At 40.9% G+C, this 19428-nt stretch overlaps 1 protein-coding gene across 3 annotated transcripts in view; it reads right to left on the minus strand.

Annotated features, from left to right (window-relative positions):
- The window catches only part of ZC4H2 (zinc finger C4H2-type containing), a 122275-nt gene that overhangs the window by 60072 nt on the left and 42775 nt on the right, over positions 1–19428 (minus strand). For 2 of the 3 annotated variants that reach the window (XM_003272653.4, XM_003272649.4), the window contains exon 1: positions 2677–2856. The exons of the other annotated variant lie outside the window; for it this stretch is intronic. In XM_003272653.4, coding sequence (XP_003272701.1) covers positions 2677–2729 — 53 coding nt within the window. In that variant the 5' untranslated portion in view covers positions 2730–2856. Of the gene's footprint in view, positions 1–2676; positions 2857–19428 lie in introns of those variants that run through there. 3 annotated transcript variants of the gene reach the window in all.

A 19428-nucleotide genomic window follows, 5' to 3' on the forward strand; every position in this document is an offset into this window, starting at 1 on the left:
AACCATGTTTTTGCTTACTGTTTATTGTTTCTTTCTGTTTTCAGAGCTTACTATCATCTTTTTTTAGGGTATATCTAAATTTCCTTAGTATTTCTTCATTGGAGAATGTCTTGATTACCCATTCAATACTGAAGGATATTATTATTGGACATAGATTTATGGGTTGTCACTTCTTTTCCTTCAGCACTTAAAAAATGCTGGGGCATCATCAGTTTCTGATGATAAATCTGTCATTCTAATATTTTTTTTCCTTTGTTTCTCTTCAGCTGTTTTGAAGAAGTTTCCTTTTTCTTTCATTTTCAGAAGGTTGATTACAATGTGTCTTGGAGTGTGTTTCTTTGTGTTTGCTCCTCTTCTTGAATCTAAATGTTTACGTCTTTTGCACAGTTTGGGAAGTTTTTAGTCATTATTTTTCCCAATACTTTTCCAATCCTGCCCTCTTTCTCCTGGGAATTTGTTGGCATAAATGTTAAAGCTTTTGTTATAGTTCCACAGTGATTTCTATTGTTTTATATTTGTAAGCTATTTTTTCCCCTCTGTCTTCTCCACCTTACTGCTGAACCTATCCATTGAGTTTTTTGGGGTTTTTATGTTACTGTGTTTTTCAGTTCTAAAAATGTCACTTTGTTCTTCTTTATGTTTTATATTCTTTGTTGAGATTTTCTATTTATTTTTTGAGATTTTCTACATTATCATTTGTTTCAAGTGTATTGTAACTGCTCACTGAAATGTTTTTAGGACAGGTGCTTTAAGATCCTTATCAGATAATTCTAACATGGGTGTCATCTCAGTATTGGCATCTGTTTATTTTCTCTTCTCATTCAAGTGGATATCGTAGTATGGAAAGTGATTTTTGATTAAAAGTCGGATACTCTGGATCTTATTTAAATCTTTTGTTTTAGCAGTCCTCCACCATTCTCTTGGATGGAAGAGGGACAGTAGAAGTCCAGTTTCTCCACTGTCTCTTGACATCCAGATTGGGGAGAGGCTGTTTGTTACTGCTGTTTAGAGGTGAAAGTTTGGCCTTCTCTCTGGGCCTATGCTGATTCCATCCTAGCTGGTTGAGGTAGAAACTCCTAGTTACCACTGGTAAGGGTAGCAGTCATGGTTCTCCATATGGTCTTCCCTGGGAGAGGTCTATTTTCACTGGGGATTAAAGTCCTTGCTCACAACTGGTCCTTCTCTGGGCATGGGGTGGTGGTTCCTTTGAAGCTTGGTGAGAGTGGAAGTCTAGGCTCTCCATTTGTAAGCCTAAGCTTCTGACTAGCTGCATCGTTATTATGACAGCTGGCATTCTACTGTACTAAGGTGTCTCACTTTCTAGCTAGCTTCTGATGCTTTTGCAAAAAAAAAAAATGCAACATATTCCCTTCTCCTTTCCAGACTTTGCCTGGGACATAGTGGGAAAAGGAATACCTTTGCAGGCAGACCAACAAAATGTGGCAATTTCAAGCTGTGTGGCTGTGGGAAAATCACTCAAATTCTCTGGGCCTCTATTTCCCCAGCTGTAAAGGAGGAGTAGGAAGCTCACAGGACTCTTGCGGAATGAGCAAAAGTAGGTCAAAGGGCCTGGCACACGGGGGCGGGAAGGGGTTCAATAAATGATAGTTCCCTTCCTTTACCTCTCCTGTAGAAAGAGAGATGCAACCCCTCAAGAAGAAGAAGAAACCAAGGTGCTTTACCTACCACCACTAATCACCATGTGTAGGTCTCATCCAGCACTCTAAGGGTTAAATCTCATGATCAAAGTCTTATTTCTTAAAGAAACACACTTGACATCTTCCACCTTGGGTTCTCAGAAAACAGTCCAGGGAGAGAGCTTGACCCAGGCCACTCTCAGAGTGAGAGCAAAAGCCAAAGCATGGGCTTACGCTGACAAGGGGAGGTGAAGAAAGACCTTGTGCCAGCCCACACAGCCCGCCTGGCGCTATTGTGTTCTGAGCAAGGACAATATCATCGCTTTGCCAAAAGCTGCTCCAGGAGCAACCGGGTAGCGGACTCCACTTCGGCAACTCCCACTTTGCCAGCCCGCCTGTCACCTCCAGCTCCTCAGAGCAGCTGTCGCGATCCCACCATCAGCGCAGCGACCGCGTCCCCAGTCCCCATTGCTCCCATCCCCCTCCCAAGCGCGGGATAGGAAGGAAGAAAGTGGCGAGTGAAAGGAAAACGAGCGCGCGCCATTCTCCCAGCTCCGCCCGCTGAGATTCCTCTGCAACCCCCACTTGGCAGCCCCTGGCAGCAGCCACCAGCCCCGATGCGCTAGACTTAGCTCTCAAAAGCCTTTCCCGAACTCCAGGTTCTGAAGTTGAACAAGAGACTGGAAAAAAATCTCGACTCCTAAAGAGCAAGGAGCCAGACACCTTGGGGCACACAAGTACTTTTAAAAAACGTGTCCATGAATGCAGAGCCCTGACCTCCACCTCGAGAAGAATAAAACTGTCTTGGTACCAACCCCGTGTTTCTTCATCTTTGCTTTCTCAGCCACATCTGGCAAGAGGTATCTCTCTCTCAACTCTCCTCAGCGCCCCTCCCATCCTCACCTCTCCAGCAAGTCTGTGGTGAATGGGCCCCTTTCCAGCTCCTCTAGACAAACAGCCCAACAATAGATAATTAGCCCTCTCCCGCAACGAAGGGTTGGTTGGAGAGGGGCGGGGAAGGGGACAACGTGCCACTTACCTGATCTCTTTAATGCTTTCCAATTTGCACATGATTTCTTGCTCATCTGCCATACTTTTCACTGTCAATTTCACGTCCCGAGAGATGTACAAATACACCAGCCGAGGGATACAATAGACACAATGTAGCCACCTCCTCCGGGCTTGGGGCTATGAGCCTGTGCAGTAGGGGCTTGGAGAGGCCTGGGAGCTGTAGTCCGCAGCTTCAGGGCCAGTCAGGAAGCCCGGGGGCCTGTAGGACTACAACTCCCAGAAGGCCAAGCGAGACAAGCCTGTTTCCCTTCCTGCAGCCGCACTTTAAATCAATTTGTTATAGATAATTATGTCAAAGGTTGTGAAGAGTGCAAAGGAATGGGGATATTTGTCTGGCCCGTGTGTGGGAAAATGGGGAAAAAATTACTCCTGAAGGCAATTGGAGAGATGAGAGACGTACCCGTTCGCTCCCTTCAGGGGCCCTCGCACCTACCCACCCGCAAAAGATTAGCGGTAGTCGCTAATTACGCCTTGGGGTTGGAAAGAAACCCTGCAGGGAAAGTAGCTTTGGAGATGTTGAATGTGCTAGCTGCTGCCTGGGGACCAGTAACTTTGGCATTCAATTTAGGGTGGGGCGGGGGTGGGGAAGAGGAGGATGGAAGGAGGGAGATGCTGCAAAAGATGGGGGAAAGGAGAGTGGGAAGGAGAACCATGTTACTTCCAGCTACTTACCCATTCAACAAACAATTACTTAAGCTCGGACTTTGCCAGTCAATGGAAGAAGTACTTACTGTAGGAGTCACCGGGTGAGGCAGATAAATAAAAGCAAATCCTTGCCTTTGAGGAACAGAAGAGGCTGAAAATTTACCTATTAATTACAATACAGTGTGGTGTCAAAATATAGGAATAGATAAGGTGTAACCTGTGCAGAGAAGATGTAAATAGGTCTCAAGAATGACTAAGAATTTGTCAGACCATAGAGGAGAATGAGCTCTCCAGGTGAGGATACAATAGAGAGAGAAAGGAAAGGATGAGTGGTTCAGAGTGCCTGAAATATAGGGTTCTTATATGAGGTGTAGAGGTGGAAAAAAGAAATGGGAGTTGTAGTATTTAGAAAAGGCAGGTAGGAGCCAGACTATGAAATACGTTAAATATCAGACTAAAGGGTTTGGACTTAATCCTATAGGCAGACATTTATCTAATAAACTTTTAAATTAATTAATTTATTCATTTATGAGACAGTCTCACTCTGTCGCCCAAGCTGGAGTGTAGTGGCACAGATCTCGGCCCACTGCAACCTCCTTCTCCTGGGTTCAAGCAATTCTCCTGCCTCAGCCTCCCGAGTAACTGGGATTACAGGTGCCCACCCACCACGTCCCCCTAATTTTTGTATTTCTTAGTAGAGATGGAGTTTCATCATGTTGGCCAGACTGGTCTTGAACTCCTGAGCTCAAGCAATCCACCCGCCTCAGCCTCCCAAAAGTGCTGGGATTACAGGCATGAGCCACTGCGCCTGGCCCTAATAAACATTTTTAAGTGCTTATTCTGCACCAAGTAATGTTTAATTATTTTATGTTTCAAAGCACGGTAGTGATAAGGATGGAGGAATATTTTAGAGAGGGACTCTGGAAGCAAAGTGGAGAATGATTAGAGGACATGAGACCAGGTAAGAGGCAGTTACTCAGAGTGCACAAACAGGCCTAGAGAGCTGGACGTTGGACAAAAGGAAGATGGTGACTCACTCCCAACTAAAGGTGAGTCAGAACTCTCTCTGAGTTTGTCCTTTCTTTTATTGAGCTTCAGTTTCCTCATCTGAAAAATGTACCTAGTGAGCCCACCTCAAAGGCTTGTTGTGAGGCCTCTATGAGATCATTCCCATGATCACGCTGAATACAGGGCTTGGTATTTTGTAGGAGCTTGAGAAGTTTGTGGAACATGAATCTCATGTCATTCGGGATGTCCACAGTGATTTTAAACATTCTCCAGGGAAGAAATTAAAGCCCTTCTCTTCTTTGGATCCAAGATGTAATAACTTTCTTAACCATAAAATTCTCCCTGGTGTCTACATTTTCCTATCGTCTTGAAGGTTGCTATCTTGTACAGCCATTAGTTGGTATTTAAAGAACATTGAGTTGGTTAGTCACAAAGCCTGTGGATCCAGAGCCAAGAACTGGCCCCAGCTCAATCCCGTAAGGGGAAGAGGTAAGCAACAAGCCTGTGTTAAGTGCCTGGCATGTACTGGCTACTGTGCTGAGTCTGATATGTACAATCTATCATTTCATCCTCACAACCACTATGAAGGGGGCAAGTAGATTCATCCCCTTTTAGAAGGAAGAAAACTGACTCAGATAGGGAAAGTTGTTTTGCCAAGGCCACACAATAAGTTATAAAGCTAGAGCCTGTGACCAATTTGGACCAAGTTACTTGCAGATTAATGAAGAGAGTGTGTCTGGAAAAAAAATATATATATAGCAACCAAAACTACAATGGGGTCTCAAGTGTATGTATCTATGTCAAACATAAAGTGGTTTATAATGCGTTAATGCTGGCTTGGGGAGAAGTGGAGGGTTTGTATGGGATGTGTGGGAAGCAATTTATGAACAGCCTTTGAGATTTTAAACCTAATGTCTCTCTCTTTTTCCACTGTCCCCTTCACCCTAAGAATCCTTACCACTGACTATGTTCACACATCTGGTAAAAGTCTAGATGTGGGTATGTATCTGTTTCAATTAAATATGTTAATGGGTTTAGAGTCTGATTTGGTAATAATTTGGGAACTATCTTGTCTTTCTAGCCTCACTGAAATCCCAGTTTACAGATGAGGAAACTGAGACCAAGAGAGGCAAAGGACTTGTCCGACGTCACCTAACTTGGCTGAAACAGAACCAAGACTCCTGACTCAAGGGCCGGTGCTCTTCCTATGGCCCCATGTGGCCTGTATCAAGCTGCTGCTGCTACCATGGGGCCTGAATGTCTCTGTTACTTTTCAGCCAGAAGGTGCACTCCAATATAGGGTGTCTGCAGAGGGCCAAGCATGTCCCATGCTTCCAACTATGGATATTTAAGGGAGATAGCAGTTAATCTAAGAGAAGAGGCCGTGGGAAAACCTGGAGCTTGGAAGAAGGTTTGTGCTATTTGTAACAATTAAAATGTCCAAATATAGAAAGAGTAATATGCCTCTTAGCTTCTGTTGGTTTGCTTTTGGCTCCTTGACCTCCTTGAGAACAGATGTCTCACCTGTTCCTTGCTGAGTTTTAAGAATCCAGGCTAGCAGTGAGAGGAAGGAAAATGTTGTAGAGAAAGAGTGGGGAAGAGAAGGAAACCATAGCCTTCTGCCCCTTCTTCTGAAGCAGCACTTAAAACAGTATCTGCAAGCCAAGATGGTGGCTTTTCCATAGTAAGTGTTCAGTAGCTCTCAATTGATCAGAAGTTTGCAACGGCTGAAACAATATTTAAGATATGGGCCAGCAGTGAGTTCTAATGCATGATTTTATTAGAAGAACTGATTGATTTGAGGGGGTAGAAATAAAAAACATATTAGTTTTATCAGGGCCAACATTATTCTTATTGCTAAGAAACAGGTAAGTCAGGCAGGGTATGTTGGGGTTAATATCATTAAAATGCAAGAAATTAGCAAAAGGGAAGCCAGTCAGTCTCGATTATACTTTCAGGGAATAGATCAAGACTTTAAAAATGGAGGCCAGAATATTGAATTCACAGACATTTCTTTGTACTTCAACAGTGAACTAAACTAAGAGGAGGCAGAGATGCAACAACAGTCTTGGTTCCAAATTGCCTTTCAAAAAGTAGTGCAAATTACTTATTAAATTTCTCATTATATTTCTTAATCAGCATTTCTAAGAGAAAAATGAGCCAAAAGATTTCAGCCCAAAAATGTTTATTGTGCACCTATGATATGTCAGGAACCATTGAGGTTTTAGTGAAGATTTCATAGCAGATACAACAGACATGGGCCCTGCCCTTACCAAGCTTACCATTTAGTGAGAGAGACCAGCTATTACAAAGATCATGCATACATATATAGCTATACCTAGCAATCAGGGCTTCAAATAAGTCTAGGTTCTGTGAGCACACACATAAGTGGAGAACCAATTTAGTCCTGAGGAGTGAGCAAGGAGTCAGGGAAAAGCTTCCTGAACAAAGCTAGGCAGGATGAGAGAGGAAGGGAGGGAAACAGCAGGAGGCATCGAGGATTAATTCATGCAAACAGCCAACAGATATTTACTGAACACTTACTACATGCCAGGCACTCTCCTAGGTTCCAGGGATATATAGTGCTTTGCATGTATTAAGTTAGTTTAATCCTTGCAAAAACTTCACAGGAAGTATATATTATTATCATCTTTATTTTACAGAAGAGGAAGTTGAGGCACAGAGAAGTTAAGTAACTTGCCCAGAGTAACACAGCTAGTAAGTGGCAGAAGTGAGATTCAAATTTAGAGAGTCTGCCTCCAGAAGCCATGCTCTCATCTACTATATTCTATTAGTTACCCAAGATCCCAGTTCTTAGGAAGTTTACATTCTAGTAGGAGGAGCCAGAAAATAATGACAGAAAAGAAAAAAAAATAAACATAATAATATTAGGGGGAGATAAGCCCATAAGACACTAATTGAGGATAATAGGACAGAATGGTGGCAGGAGGGGGAATGTTTTAGTTAGGATGGTCAGGGAAGGCTGCTGTTCAGCGATGACATTGTAGTGGAGACATAAGGAGTTGGGCATACAATGATCTGGAGGAAGAGTGCTCCAGGCAGAACGAATAGCCAGTGGAATGGTCCTGAGTCAGAAAATGCTTAGCCTATGAAAAAAAAGTAGGTAGGGCTCTGGCTGATTAAGGGGAGCAGAAGTAGACTGAGGAGACAATTTATATCATTAAACTTTTATTCTAAAAACAGGGTCTTGTAAACCATGGTGATGAGTTTGGGTTTCATTCTAATTACAATAGGCAGACATTGAGGGTTTTAAGCAGGGGAGCAACATGATCTAGTTTTTAAACATCACTGACTGCTGTGAGAACAGATTTTATTGGGGCAAAAGTAGAAGTAGGAAAACCAGTGGGAAAACTATTATGGTTTTCCAGGAAAGAAATTATGGTGGCTTGAATTACAGTAGTAACAGTAGATATGAAGAAAAATGGGCTGATTGGAAATATATTATTGGGCACAGAACTGATATGATTAGCTCATGGATAGGATGGAGAGGTACGGAGGGAGAGATAAGGCATCTAAAATGACTCCTGGATTTTTGGCTTCAGTAATAAGGTCAGTGGCATTCACTGAGACAGGAAAGACTGGAAGAGAACCGTACGATGTTAGAGCTGGAAGGCACTCACCTATGGTATATGGAAAAACTGAAGAACAGAAATGGCAATTCACCTCCCTAGGTTAGGGAGTTAGGAGCTGAGATAGGTGATCTCATTCTTCACACTCTCTCAGAAAATTTTCATGTTCTCCATCGCTTCAGCCCTTCAGCTGGGGTGTTGAGGGGTGTGTTTCAAGCCTTAACTTTGAAGATTCCCCTAGGAGATGGGACTTGTGGGTGATTAGCTAGAATTTGTATCTGCTTACATAGACAGTGCTAGGTATTCTCAGGCAATGTTTCAGCTGAGATTCTTGCTGTTTTTGATGGCTTTATGTCATTGAACTTTCACTCCTCTATTCTTTCTCACCTACCCAATGTCACTGACCTAGATCCCCCAAATGCAAATTTCAGGGAACAAAGATCTAGCAGTGGAAGTAGGGGAGTCCCACTTTTCCCCTCTGCAAGTCTGAAAAACCCTAGTGTAAAAAATCCTATTATAAAAGCAGTCTAGTGTACATCTACTGCGTTTTCTTAGTAAACTTTCATCCACACCCTCCCCTCTTCTTCAATTCCCACCTCTTTGAAAGTGACCAAAACTGAATGTCTATCTCCAATGACCTTCCATTTCTAACCGCCTCCTTTATATCACCAGAACTAAGTATGGGATTGAGTTTCCAAAAGGGCTGAGTCTTACCAGGTTCCCTGCACATCTTTCCCAGGCTGGGGTACTTTAGAACTACTCATAGGGCCCTTGTCCCCCTCATAGAGCTGTTTAATGATTAAATGAAAAGAGATAAGGTGTGAGAAAGCACCTAGCACATTGGTTGAATTATAATAGGCATTCATTACAAATATCCCTCATCTTCTCACCACTTGCCCTAATTCTCAGAGTCATTTTGAGAACCCAAATTTGGGGATAATTCAGTGAATAGAAACAGGAGAGAAGCATGAAAAAACTATAAATAAGTTGTCTTGATTTAGGCTTGAGAAGACAATGACAGAGGCTTCATTTAGAAATCTCAAAATGGACAGGGCAGCATTTGATGTGAAGGTTGTAGCCATTATTTCCCCTAAGTCTGGGGCAAAAATGGCTTCAATTATAGTAGAAGCGTTAGAGGGATGATAACTTATAAAGCCACAATGACAGATAAGCAACCCCAAGGAAAAGATGGACAGATTCAACTGTATAAAAATGTACAATGAAAAATGACACTCATAAAATAAAAATGAAACAGACTGGGAAAGTAAAAATAACTCATAAATCTTAGTATTACCCCACCCAGGGGTTGGTTGCATTGTAAACAATAGACCAAACCTTATGCCTATGAATGAAACATCTGGTATCTGCAAGTAAATGGATTGGGAGAGGAGTGGGAAGGCAGATGTCCTCTCCTGGGCCTTCAAAATCCCCTTGCATATATCACATATAATTGCCCAGCTTGACTTCCCAGATACCCCTTCCGTTCCTAGCACAGGTGGCAGTATGCATAGTGGTGAGGCACCCAGACTCTTCAGTCAGGCTGCCTGAGTTCACCTCTGGTCTCTACTATTTTTACCTATCTGACTCAAGGGCAAATAACTTCCCCTCTATGGGTTTTGGTCTCTCATATGGAAAATGGAAATGATAGTCATTGTAAATAACTCTTAGGTTGTAATTAAATTAATAAATAGAACTGGCTAAAACAGCATAATAAATACTATAGAAGTATCTGCTATTATTATTAAGATGGATATTCTTCAATAAACTTTCTTGTTACCTCCTTGTTTTCCATCATTGGCAGCCTAGCTCCCCTACCAGACAGGTTCCTATTATCCTCTAAATCACAAGACTTGAAAAGGATTGTGCTTATCTACTTGGGAATGAAAATGCCAAATAAATGCATCACAGATATGGCCAATCTGTCATAAAATTGAGGATATAACAAATTTAAATATCTGACATTATTTAAAAATAGGAAAATCATGTTCCCAGTCCTATAAAATGACCATAAATTTACTATATACACTGATTACATGATCTACTCTTTCAATTAATAAGATAAGTCATATATAGTGTATGTTAGCACATAAAAATATATCTCAACTTATATCATAAACTAGATAAAAAATAACATGTAGGTCTACGGAATACTATTCAAACATTTAACTTAAAAAAGTTTTGCCTTCTAAAAATTTAGATAAGCTTTTTGGGGAATAATTTGAATGATTTTGGGTTTCTTGAGGGAAAAAGAGTAACTGAAGAAACAAAGGAATTCAAGAAATGTCTTCTTGACCCAACATTTCACTTCAACACGTTTATTAGTACCCTCCTTGTTTTCTTTGTTGAAATTTTAGATTCAGGGGGTACATGTGCTTGTTTGTTACATGGATATTATATGCATAATGGTGGGGGTTGAGCTTCTAGCATACCCATCACCAAAATATTGGACATTGTACCCAGCAGGTAGTTTTTCAACCTGCACCTCCCTCCCATCCTCCATGGTTTTTGAGTCTCCAGAGTCGACTTTCTCCACCTTTATGTCCATGTATACCCTTTGTTTAGCTTCCACTTATAAGTGAGAGCATGTGATACTCTATTTTCTGCTCCTGTGTTAATTCACTTAGGATAATGTAATCACCCAATGGGTTCATCTTGCTCACTGCCCAGAAAAGCCAATGCATTGAGAACGGAAGGTTTTCACAATAGAAAAAGAGTTCGATAAATGCAAAGCCAGCTAAACAAGAGGACAGGAGTTTATTATTACTCAAATCAGCCTCCATAAAAATTTAGAGGCTAGGGATTTTTAAGAACAGCTTGGTGGGCAGAGGGCTAGGGAATGGGGAATGCTGTTTTGTTGGACTGAGGATGAATTCATAGGGAGTCAAGGCTTGTTTTCTTGCACTGAGTCAGTTCCTGGGAGTTGGGGCACAAGACCAGATGAGCCAGTTTACTTGTCTGGGTGGCCCAGCTGGTCCATCAGAATGCAGGGTCTGAAAAATATCTCAGACACCAATCTTAGGTTTTACAACAGTGATGTTATCTATAGGAGCAACTGGGGAGGCTAGCAATCTTGTGACTATTGGCTGCATGAATCCCGAGCCATTATTTCTTATCTTGTGGCTACTTTGTTAGTTTTACAAAAGAGGCCTGATCCCCAAGCAAGAAGGGGATTTGTTTTGGGAAGGGGCTGTTAGCATCTTTGTTTGTTAAACTACAAACTAAATTCCTCCCATAGTTACCTTGGCATATGCACAGGCATGAGCAAGGGCAACTTGGAGGTTAGAAGCAAGATGGAGTTGGCAGTTAGGTCAGATTTCTTTCACTATTAGAGTTTTCATATGTCAGATTTTCCTCACTGTCACAATGTTCACAAAGCTGGTTTCAATAATGGCCTCCAACTCCATCCATGTTGCTGCAAAGAACATGATTTTGTTCTTTTATGGCTACATAGTATTCCATGGTGTATATATACCACATTTTCTTTATCCAATCAACTGTTGGTAGACACTTAGGTTGGTTCCATGACTTTGCTGTTGTAAATAGTGCTGCAATAAACATATGAGTACAGGGATCTTTTTTGTTATAATGACTTATTTTCCTTTGGATAGATACCCAATAGTGGGATTGCTGGGTTGAATGGTAGTTCTGTTTTTAGTTCTTTGAGATATATCCATACTGTTTTCCATAGAGGCTGAACTAATTTACATTCTCATCAACAGTGTATGACCGTTCCCTTTTTTCCAACATCTGTTTTTTGACTTTTTATTAAAAGCCATCTTGACTGGTGTAAGATAGTATCTCAGAGTAGTTTTAATTTGCATTTCTCTGATTATTTCTGATGTTGAAAATTTCTTCATATGCTTGTTTACTGTTTGTATGTCTTCTTTTGAGAAGACATGTCCTTTGCCTGCTGTCCTAGGGGCTGGAGATCCAGAGAAATAAGAACAGTTCCTGCTTTGGGTATGCTCATAGCTTATTTGGAGATGGGCCAGTAAATAAGCAATGACAATACAGTGTGCGCTGTGTTATAATGGAAGAGTGAATAGTAAACTCTGGGATAACATAAGAGGGATTAAGAAACTCTACCAGGGAGAATCTGAAAGGGTTTCCCAGACAGGTGTTTTCAGAACTAGATCTGTTGCAGGCACCGTTAGAAACCTTGAATCAATATTCCTATGGCAAGCAGAGGCATGCTGGTTGCTAGAGCCCACACTCCTCTAAGCCATCACATTTTGAGTAAAGGCTCACTGAACATTTCTTCTCTTGACCCTCTTACTTCCTCAGCTTATTTAACCCTATAAATGTTAGTGGGCATCAAAGCTGGAAAGGCTTCTCAGAAGACAGCTATATCCATGGTTTTCAAACTGGGTTTGGCAGAACTCTAAGATTTTAGAGTGAAGGGAAGCCACCCCTATTCCTTTCTTAACTAGAACTTAATTGGTATTATTTTCATATTTGGGGATTTTGTGGAAGATATTTTTCAATACAGTGATCTGTTGCTTAAAAAATATTTGAAAAACAGTGATTTATTCCAATTTGTCCTTATTTTAAAGACAGAAAAACAGGATCAAAGTAAGCAAGGCTTGGCCAAAGATCAAAGAAATGCAACAAGAAAAAAAGTGCTATTAAGACAAACATGCTTATCCTTTACTTGTCAAAGACAGCTTTTTGGTCTATTAGTCCTCCAGTCCCAAGCTAGATGCTCTGCCTTCCATGTTTCAAGATGTGGCCTGGTATAGCTTTATTAGCAGTGGCAAGCCAGGTCAAGCTGAAAGGGGCCAGAATCTAAGGCCAGGCATTCCCCCCATCTCCCTGCTACTACATGCTGACATTGGAGTTAGTGAGTGAGGAGGGAAGACTCAGGCTCCAGGTATAAAGCTGGACTACGGTATATTAAGTGGCAAGCCACAGTTCAGGGAGCCAGTGGAGTATGACGTAAATTAGTAGGGGCATCCCAAGAGGTAGGAGATGCAGAACAAGGAGGGCTGCAAGGCAGTCCATGTTTTGAAGGTCCCAGTGGGCAGTTGGCTACAAGATGGTGTGTCCATGGAAACAGGGGTTCCAGCTACCAGACTTCAGGTAGTCTCTAAGATGGAAGCAATGGAGGAAGGTAGAAAGATTGTCCAGTGAGAGAAAAGCAGGTCTTCATTTTAGAGGACCTGGTGACCTGGACAGCAAATTGGGGCATAAAGAACAAGGCAGGAGCCTAATGATAAAGACTGGGACAAAATGTCAGTTATCTCCAAGTTGACATACAGGTTTAATGGAAACTGATATCAAAATCCAGAAATATTTTCTGTAGACACAGACAAGATAGTTCTTTTTTTTTTTTTGAGATGGAGTCTCACTCTGTTGCCCAGGCTGCAGTGCAGTGGTGCGATCTAGGCAAACTGCAAGCTCTGCCTCCTGGGTTCACGCCATTCTCTTGCCTCAGCCTCCCGAGTAGCTGGGACTACAGGTGCCCGCCACCATGCCCGGCTAATTTTTTTGTATTTTTGGTAGAGACAGGGTTTCACTGTGTTGGCCAGGATGATCTCGATCTCCTGACCTAGCGACCCGCCCGTCTCGGCTTCCCAAAGTGCTGGGATTACAGGCGTGAGCCACCGTGCCTGGCCGACACAGACAAGATCATTCTAAAATTTATATAGAAAGGCAAGGGAACTGAAATAGCTAAGAACAATTTTGAAAGAGAATAAAGTGGAATAAATCATTCTACCTGATGTCAACATTTATTAGATAGCTACAGTAATCAAGGCTGTGTAGTATTGGTGGTGGAATAGACATATGGATCAATGGAACAGAATACAGGACCCAGACATAGACTCACACATATAAGCCAAACTGGTTTACTGTTTGTTTTTTTTTTCCACAAAGGTGAAAGGATGATCTTTTCAACAAATGATGGTGGAGAAAGTGAGTATCTGTTAGGAAAAAAAGTTTTACTCGAAAGACCTCATATCTTATGCAAAAATTAACTCAGAATGGATGATGGATTTAAATGTAAAATGTAAACCTATAAAACTTTTAGAAAAAAAAAAGGAGAAAACCTTTTGGATCTAGGACTAAGCAAAGGACTTTTTTTTTTGGACTCATCTCAAAATTATCACCTCTGAATTCTTTTTTATTATTATTATTATACTCTAAGTTTTAGGGTACATGTGCACAACATGCAGGTTTGTTGCATATGTGTACATGTGCCATGTTGGTGTGCTGCACCAACATTAACTCGTCATTTAACATTAGGTATGTCTCCTAATGCTATCCCTCCCCCCTCCCCCCACCCAACAACAGGCCCCGGTGTGTGATGTTCCCCTTCCTGTGTCCATGAGTTCTCATTGTTCAATTCCCACCTATGAGTGAGAACATGCAGTGTTTGGTTTTTTGTCTTTGTGATAGTTTGCTTAGAATGATGGTTTCCAGCTTCATCCATGCCCCTGCAAAGGACATGAACTCATCCTTTTTTATGGCTGCATAGTATTCAATGGTGTATATGTACCAAGTTTTCTTAATCCAGTCTATCATTGTTGGATATTTGGGTTGGTTCCAAGTCTTTGCTATTCTGAATAGTACCGCAATAAACATTTGTGTGCATGTGTCTTTATAGCAGCATGATTCATAATCCTTTGGGTATATACCCAGTAATGGGATGGCTGGGTCAAATCGTATTTCTAGTTCTAGATCCCTGAGGAATCACCACACTGACTTCCACAATGGTTGAACTAGTTTACAGTCCCACCAACAGTGTAAAAGTGTTCCTATTTCTCCACATCCTCTCCAGCACCTGTTGTTTCCTGACTTTTTAATGATGGCCATTCTAACTGGTGTGAGATGGTATCTCATTGTGGTTTTGATTTGCATTTCTCTGATGGCCAGTGATGATGAGCATTCTTTCATGTGTCTTTTGGCTGCATAAATGTCTTCTTTTGAGAAGTGTCTGTTCATATCCTTCTCCCACTTGTTGATGGGGTTGGTTGTTTTTTTCTTGTAAATTTGTTTGAGTTCATTGTAGATTCTGGATATTAGCCCTTTGTAAGATGAGTAGGTTGCGAAAATTTTTTCCCATTCTGTTGGTTGCCTGTTCACTCTGATGGTAGTTTCTTTTGCTGTGAAGAAGCTCTTTCGTTTAATGAGATCCCATTTGTCGATTTTGGCTTTTGTTGCCACTGCTTTTGGTGTTTTAGACTTGAAGTCCTTGCCCATGCCTATGTCCTATGGCATGGGCAAGGTTTTGCCTAGGTTTTCTTCTAGGGTTTTTATGGTTTTAGGTCTAACATGTAAGTCTTTAATCCATCTTGAATTAATTTTTGTATAAGGTGTAAGGAAGGGATCCAGTTTCAGCTTTCTACATATGGCTAGCCAGTTTTCCCAGCACCATTTATTAAACAGGGAATCCTTTCTTCGTTTCTTGTTTTTGTCAGGTTTGTCAAAGATCAGGTAGTTGTAGATATGTGGCATTATTTCTGAGGGCTCTGTTCTATTCCATTGGTCTATATCTCTGTTTTGGTACCAGTACCATGCTGTTTTGGTTACTGTAGCCTTGTAGTATAGTTTGAAGTCAGGTAGCGTGATGCCTCCAGCTTTGTTCTTTTGGCTTAGGATTGACTTGGCAATGCAGGCTCTTTTTTGGTTCCATATGAACTTTAAAGTAGTTTTTTCCAATTCTGTGAAGAAAGTCATTGGTAGCTTGATGAGGATGGCATTGAATCTATAAATTACCTTGGGCAGTATGGCCATTTTCACGATATTGATTCTTGCTATCCATGAGCATGGAATGTTCTTCCATTTGTTTGTATCCTCTTTTATTTCATTGAGCAGTGGTTTGTAGTTCTCTTTGAAGAGGTCCTTCACATCCCTTGTAAGTTGGATTCCTAGGCATTTTATTCTCTTTGAAGCAATTGTGAATGGGAGTTAATTTGACACCAAAAGCATAATCCATAAAAGGAAAAGCTGATAAAATGGACTTTATCAAAAGTGAAATTTTTTTCTATGTGAAAGAAGATGAAAAGACAAGGTATACACTAGGAGAAAATATTTGAAAACTACATATTCAACAAAAGACTAGTATCTAAAATATATTAAGAACCCTCAAAGTTCAACAGTAAAAACTCAATACAATTTAAACAATTGTCAAAAGATATGAAGAAACATTTCACTGAAGAGGTTATACAGATGGTAAGTACATGAAAATTCCTTCAACGTCATTAGCCATTTGGGAAATGCAAATTAAGACCACAATGAAATATCGCTATAACCTATCAGAAAGGCTAAAATAAAAATGGTGACAATACCAAATGCTGACAAAGATACAGAGAAACAGAGTCACTCATACATTGCAGGTGACCATGCACAATGGTACAACCATTATGGACAACGGTTTGTCAGTTTTGTATTTTTCAAAAAGAAACACGCAACTACCACATGACCTAGTAATTGCAATCCTGGGCATTTACCCCAGAAAAAAGTGAAAATTTATGTTTAAAACCAACCTATACATATTTACAGTAGTTTTATTTATAATAGCCCAAAACTGAAAACAACCCATATGTTCTTCAACAGGTGAATGTTTAAACAAATTGGTATATCCATACCATGGAATACTCCTCAACAATAAAGAAAACTATTGATACATCTGTGGGTGAATCTCCAGAGAATTATGCTGAGTAAAAAAAATCAATCCCTAAATGTTACATACAATATGATTCTATTCATGTAACATTCTGGGAATGACAAAATCATAGAAATGGGAAACAGATTTGTTACCAGAGGTTACAGAGGGAATGGCAGTGGGAGGGAAGTAGGTGTGGCTATAAAAGGGCAATATGAGGGTTCCTTGTGGTGGTGGAAATGTTCTGTATCTTGATTATATTAACGTCAATATCTTCTCTGTGGTATTGTACTATAGTTCTGCAAGGGGTTACTATTGGGGAAAACAGAGTGAAATTTACATGAGATCTATCTGTATCATTTTTCTGCAACTGCATGTGAATCTATAATAAAAATAACAAGTTAACTAAGAAAAAATATTGTTTATCTTGATTACTGGGATTTTCAACATTCCCTTAAAATTATGCTCAAGGAAACTACCTCCACTCACCTCACTCTAGCTTCAGCCCTGTTCCTTCTCTTTCTGTATCTCCAGGGCCTAGTGTAGACCCAGCCCTCAGTGAATTAATGCTGTACAGATGGGGAGTGAATGGCTTCCCCTCAGATCAATTATTCCCAGTCATACTATGCTCACAGAGAGAAACAATATGCCTTCTCTCCTCCTCCCCAATTTCTTTCTTTCCACTCTGGTCTTAATGATCAACTTTCAACATTTTTGAGGCTGTCTGATTTCAGTTTGGGAGCCCAAATATACCAGCAATCTTCTACCTTTTTCAGAGGCACATAGGGGCAAAGACTACACTGAAAGGATCCTAGACCAGGCATCTAGGAAAATCCTAGGATTCAATGTAGGCTTAACAACTCATTGGATGTGGGACCTTGGACAAGGCACTTTACTTCTTGGAGCCTCAGTTTCCCATCTGCAAAAATGGGAAAATAATAATGCCTTCCTGTGAAGAAAGTATCATTGCCTGGAAAATTCAGTGTAGCTGAAAGATCTGAATATTCATTTTAAATCTCCCTATCTCTGTGAGATGAAGATAAAAGAGGGAAGGTATGGGAAGATGTAATGGTGATTGTGTAAGAGGTTATTTAGGCGTTGTGGTGCTACATTGTCACAGTTATCTCCACTAGACCTTGAAGATCATCCCAGTGGTCAATACTGGTTAAGCATAGGACTTATCAGTGGTTGAGAGGCTCAAATTTATTTCTATTTTTTAAGAATCCTGACATATTACAAAGTGGAGGGGTGCAGTGGTGTGAGCCTGTAAATCCAACTACTCGGGAGGCTGAGGCAGGAGGAGTGCTTGAACCTAGAAGTTCAAGACCAGGCTGAGAAACATAGCGTGACCCTGTCTCAAAATGAAACAAACAAAACTATTCTCACAGCTTGCCAGGAGTGAAAGAAAAAAAGTAGAAACATTGGCAGTTCCTCAACAAGTTAAACATAGAATTACCCATATGACTCATTAATTCTACTCCTAGGTATATACCCAAGAGAAATAAAAACATATATCCACACAAAAACTTGTATGTGAATGTTCATAGCAGCATTAACCTTAAGAGCCTAAAAAGTAGAAATGAACCCAAATACCCATCAGTTGATGAGTGGATAAATAAGGTGTGGTCTGTCTTTACAATGAAACATTATTCATCCATAAAACAAATTGATCACATGCTAAAGCAAATGAACCTTGAAAATATGATGTTAAGTAAAAGTCAGACACAAAGGACTATATGTTTATGATTCCATTCATGTGAAATATACAGTATAGGCAAGTACATAGAGACAGAGAGTAAATTAATGGTTGCCAGGGGCTGTAGGGAGGAAAAAATGGGGAGTGACTTCTTAGTGGGTATGGGGCATGAAAATGTTCAAGAATTAGATAGTCATGATGGTTCCAAAACATTGAAAATGTACTAAATTATACACTTAAAACGTAACTGTATATTTTTATTGGTGAAATTTATGGTTATATCTTCATAAAAATGTCAAACCATGCCTTATTTCAGTGACAATATAAACTCTTCAGTCTCAACTTAAGACCTTTCATAAATGAGACATTCAGAGCAAATGGGCATTCTTGGCCACCTTGCCCTCCTGACTCCAGTCTCTGACAGGCTCAGATTGAACATCCCTCAATCTATGTCATCTACACATCTGCTAAGATTGTAGCTGAATCCACTAATGCCCACATCCAGGCTCAGATATGCTCCAGTTTATAAGCTCATCAGCAAGAGTTATAATAACCTCTGCCCACTGCCTTGTGGGGTTCAGAATTTATTCACATTCTCAAACTTGGGTTTGGGTGATCCTTCACAATAGCTGAATTCCCCAAGCTTCCTTTATCCCAAGCATACCCAGAATTCAGTTATCCCAGGGACCAGACCTAGTCATGTTGGTACGTCATTCCCTAACTCTGACTTGCCTGCTCTGCCTCATGGTGTGCCCAGTCTTCAGGGCTAGATTTCTGCTTTTTTCCCATCTTTTGTGCTGATGGTTTACTGTGGTTGATGCTGCCAAGTTCCATTCCCTCTTTTCCTCCCACACATACCAAGCACTGTCAAGGCTCATCGTTCTCCATCCTGCTTTCACTGTCTGCCAACACCCTTACGTAAGACAGATCTAATCCTTTCACCTCCTGGATGCAGACTGTGTCCTGCAGCAGAATCTTCCAAAATCCCAGGTCCTACTTCCTTGGTGATTCCTGAGTATTTCACAGGAATCTGGATCCTTGGCTACCTGACACACCGACTAGAAAGCTAAACTTGGTGATGTCACATCAGGTATTGGACCCTGGTCCTGGGCTACTTAACTGTGCTCTCATTAGTCAACTTCTGCAAGCAAGGCTGTTGCATCCTCCACCATAGAG

The sequence above is a fragment of the Nomascus leucogenys genome, chromosome X (assembly GCF_006542625.1).
Source record: "Nomascus leucogenys isolate Asia chromosome X, Asia_NLE_v1, whole genome shotgun sequence".
Taxonomy (NCBI): Eukaryota; Metazoa; Chordata; class Mammalia; order Primates; family Hylobatidae; genus Nomascus; species Nomascus leucogenys.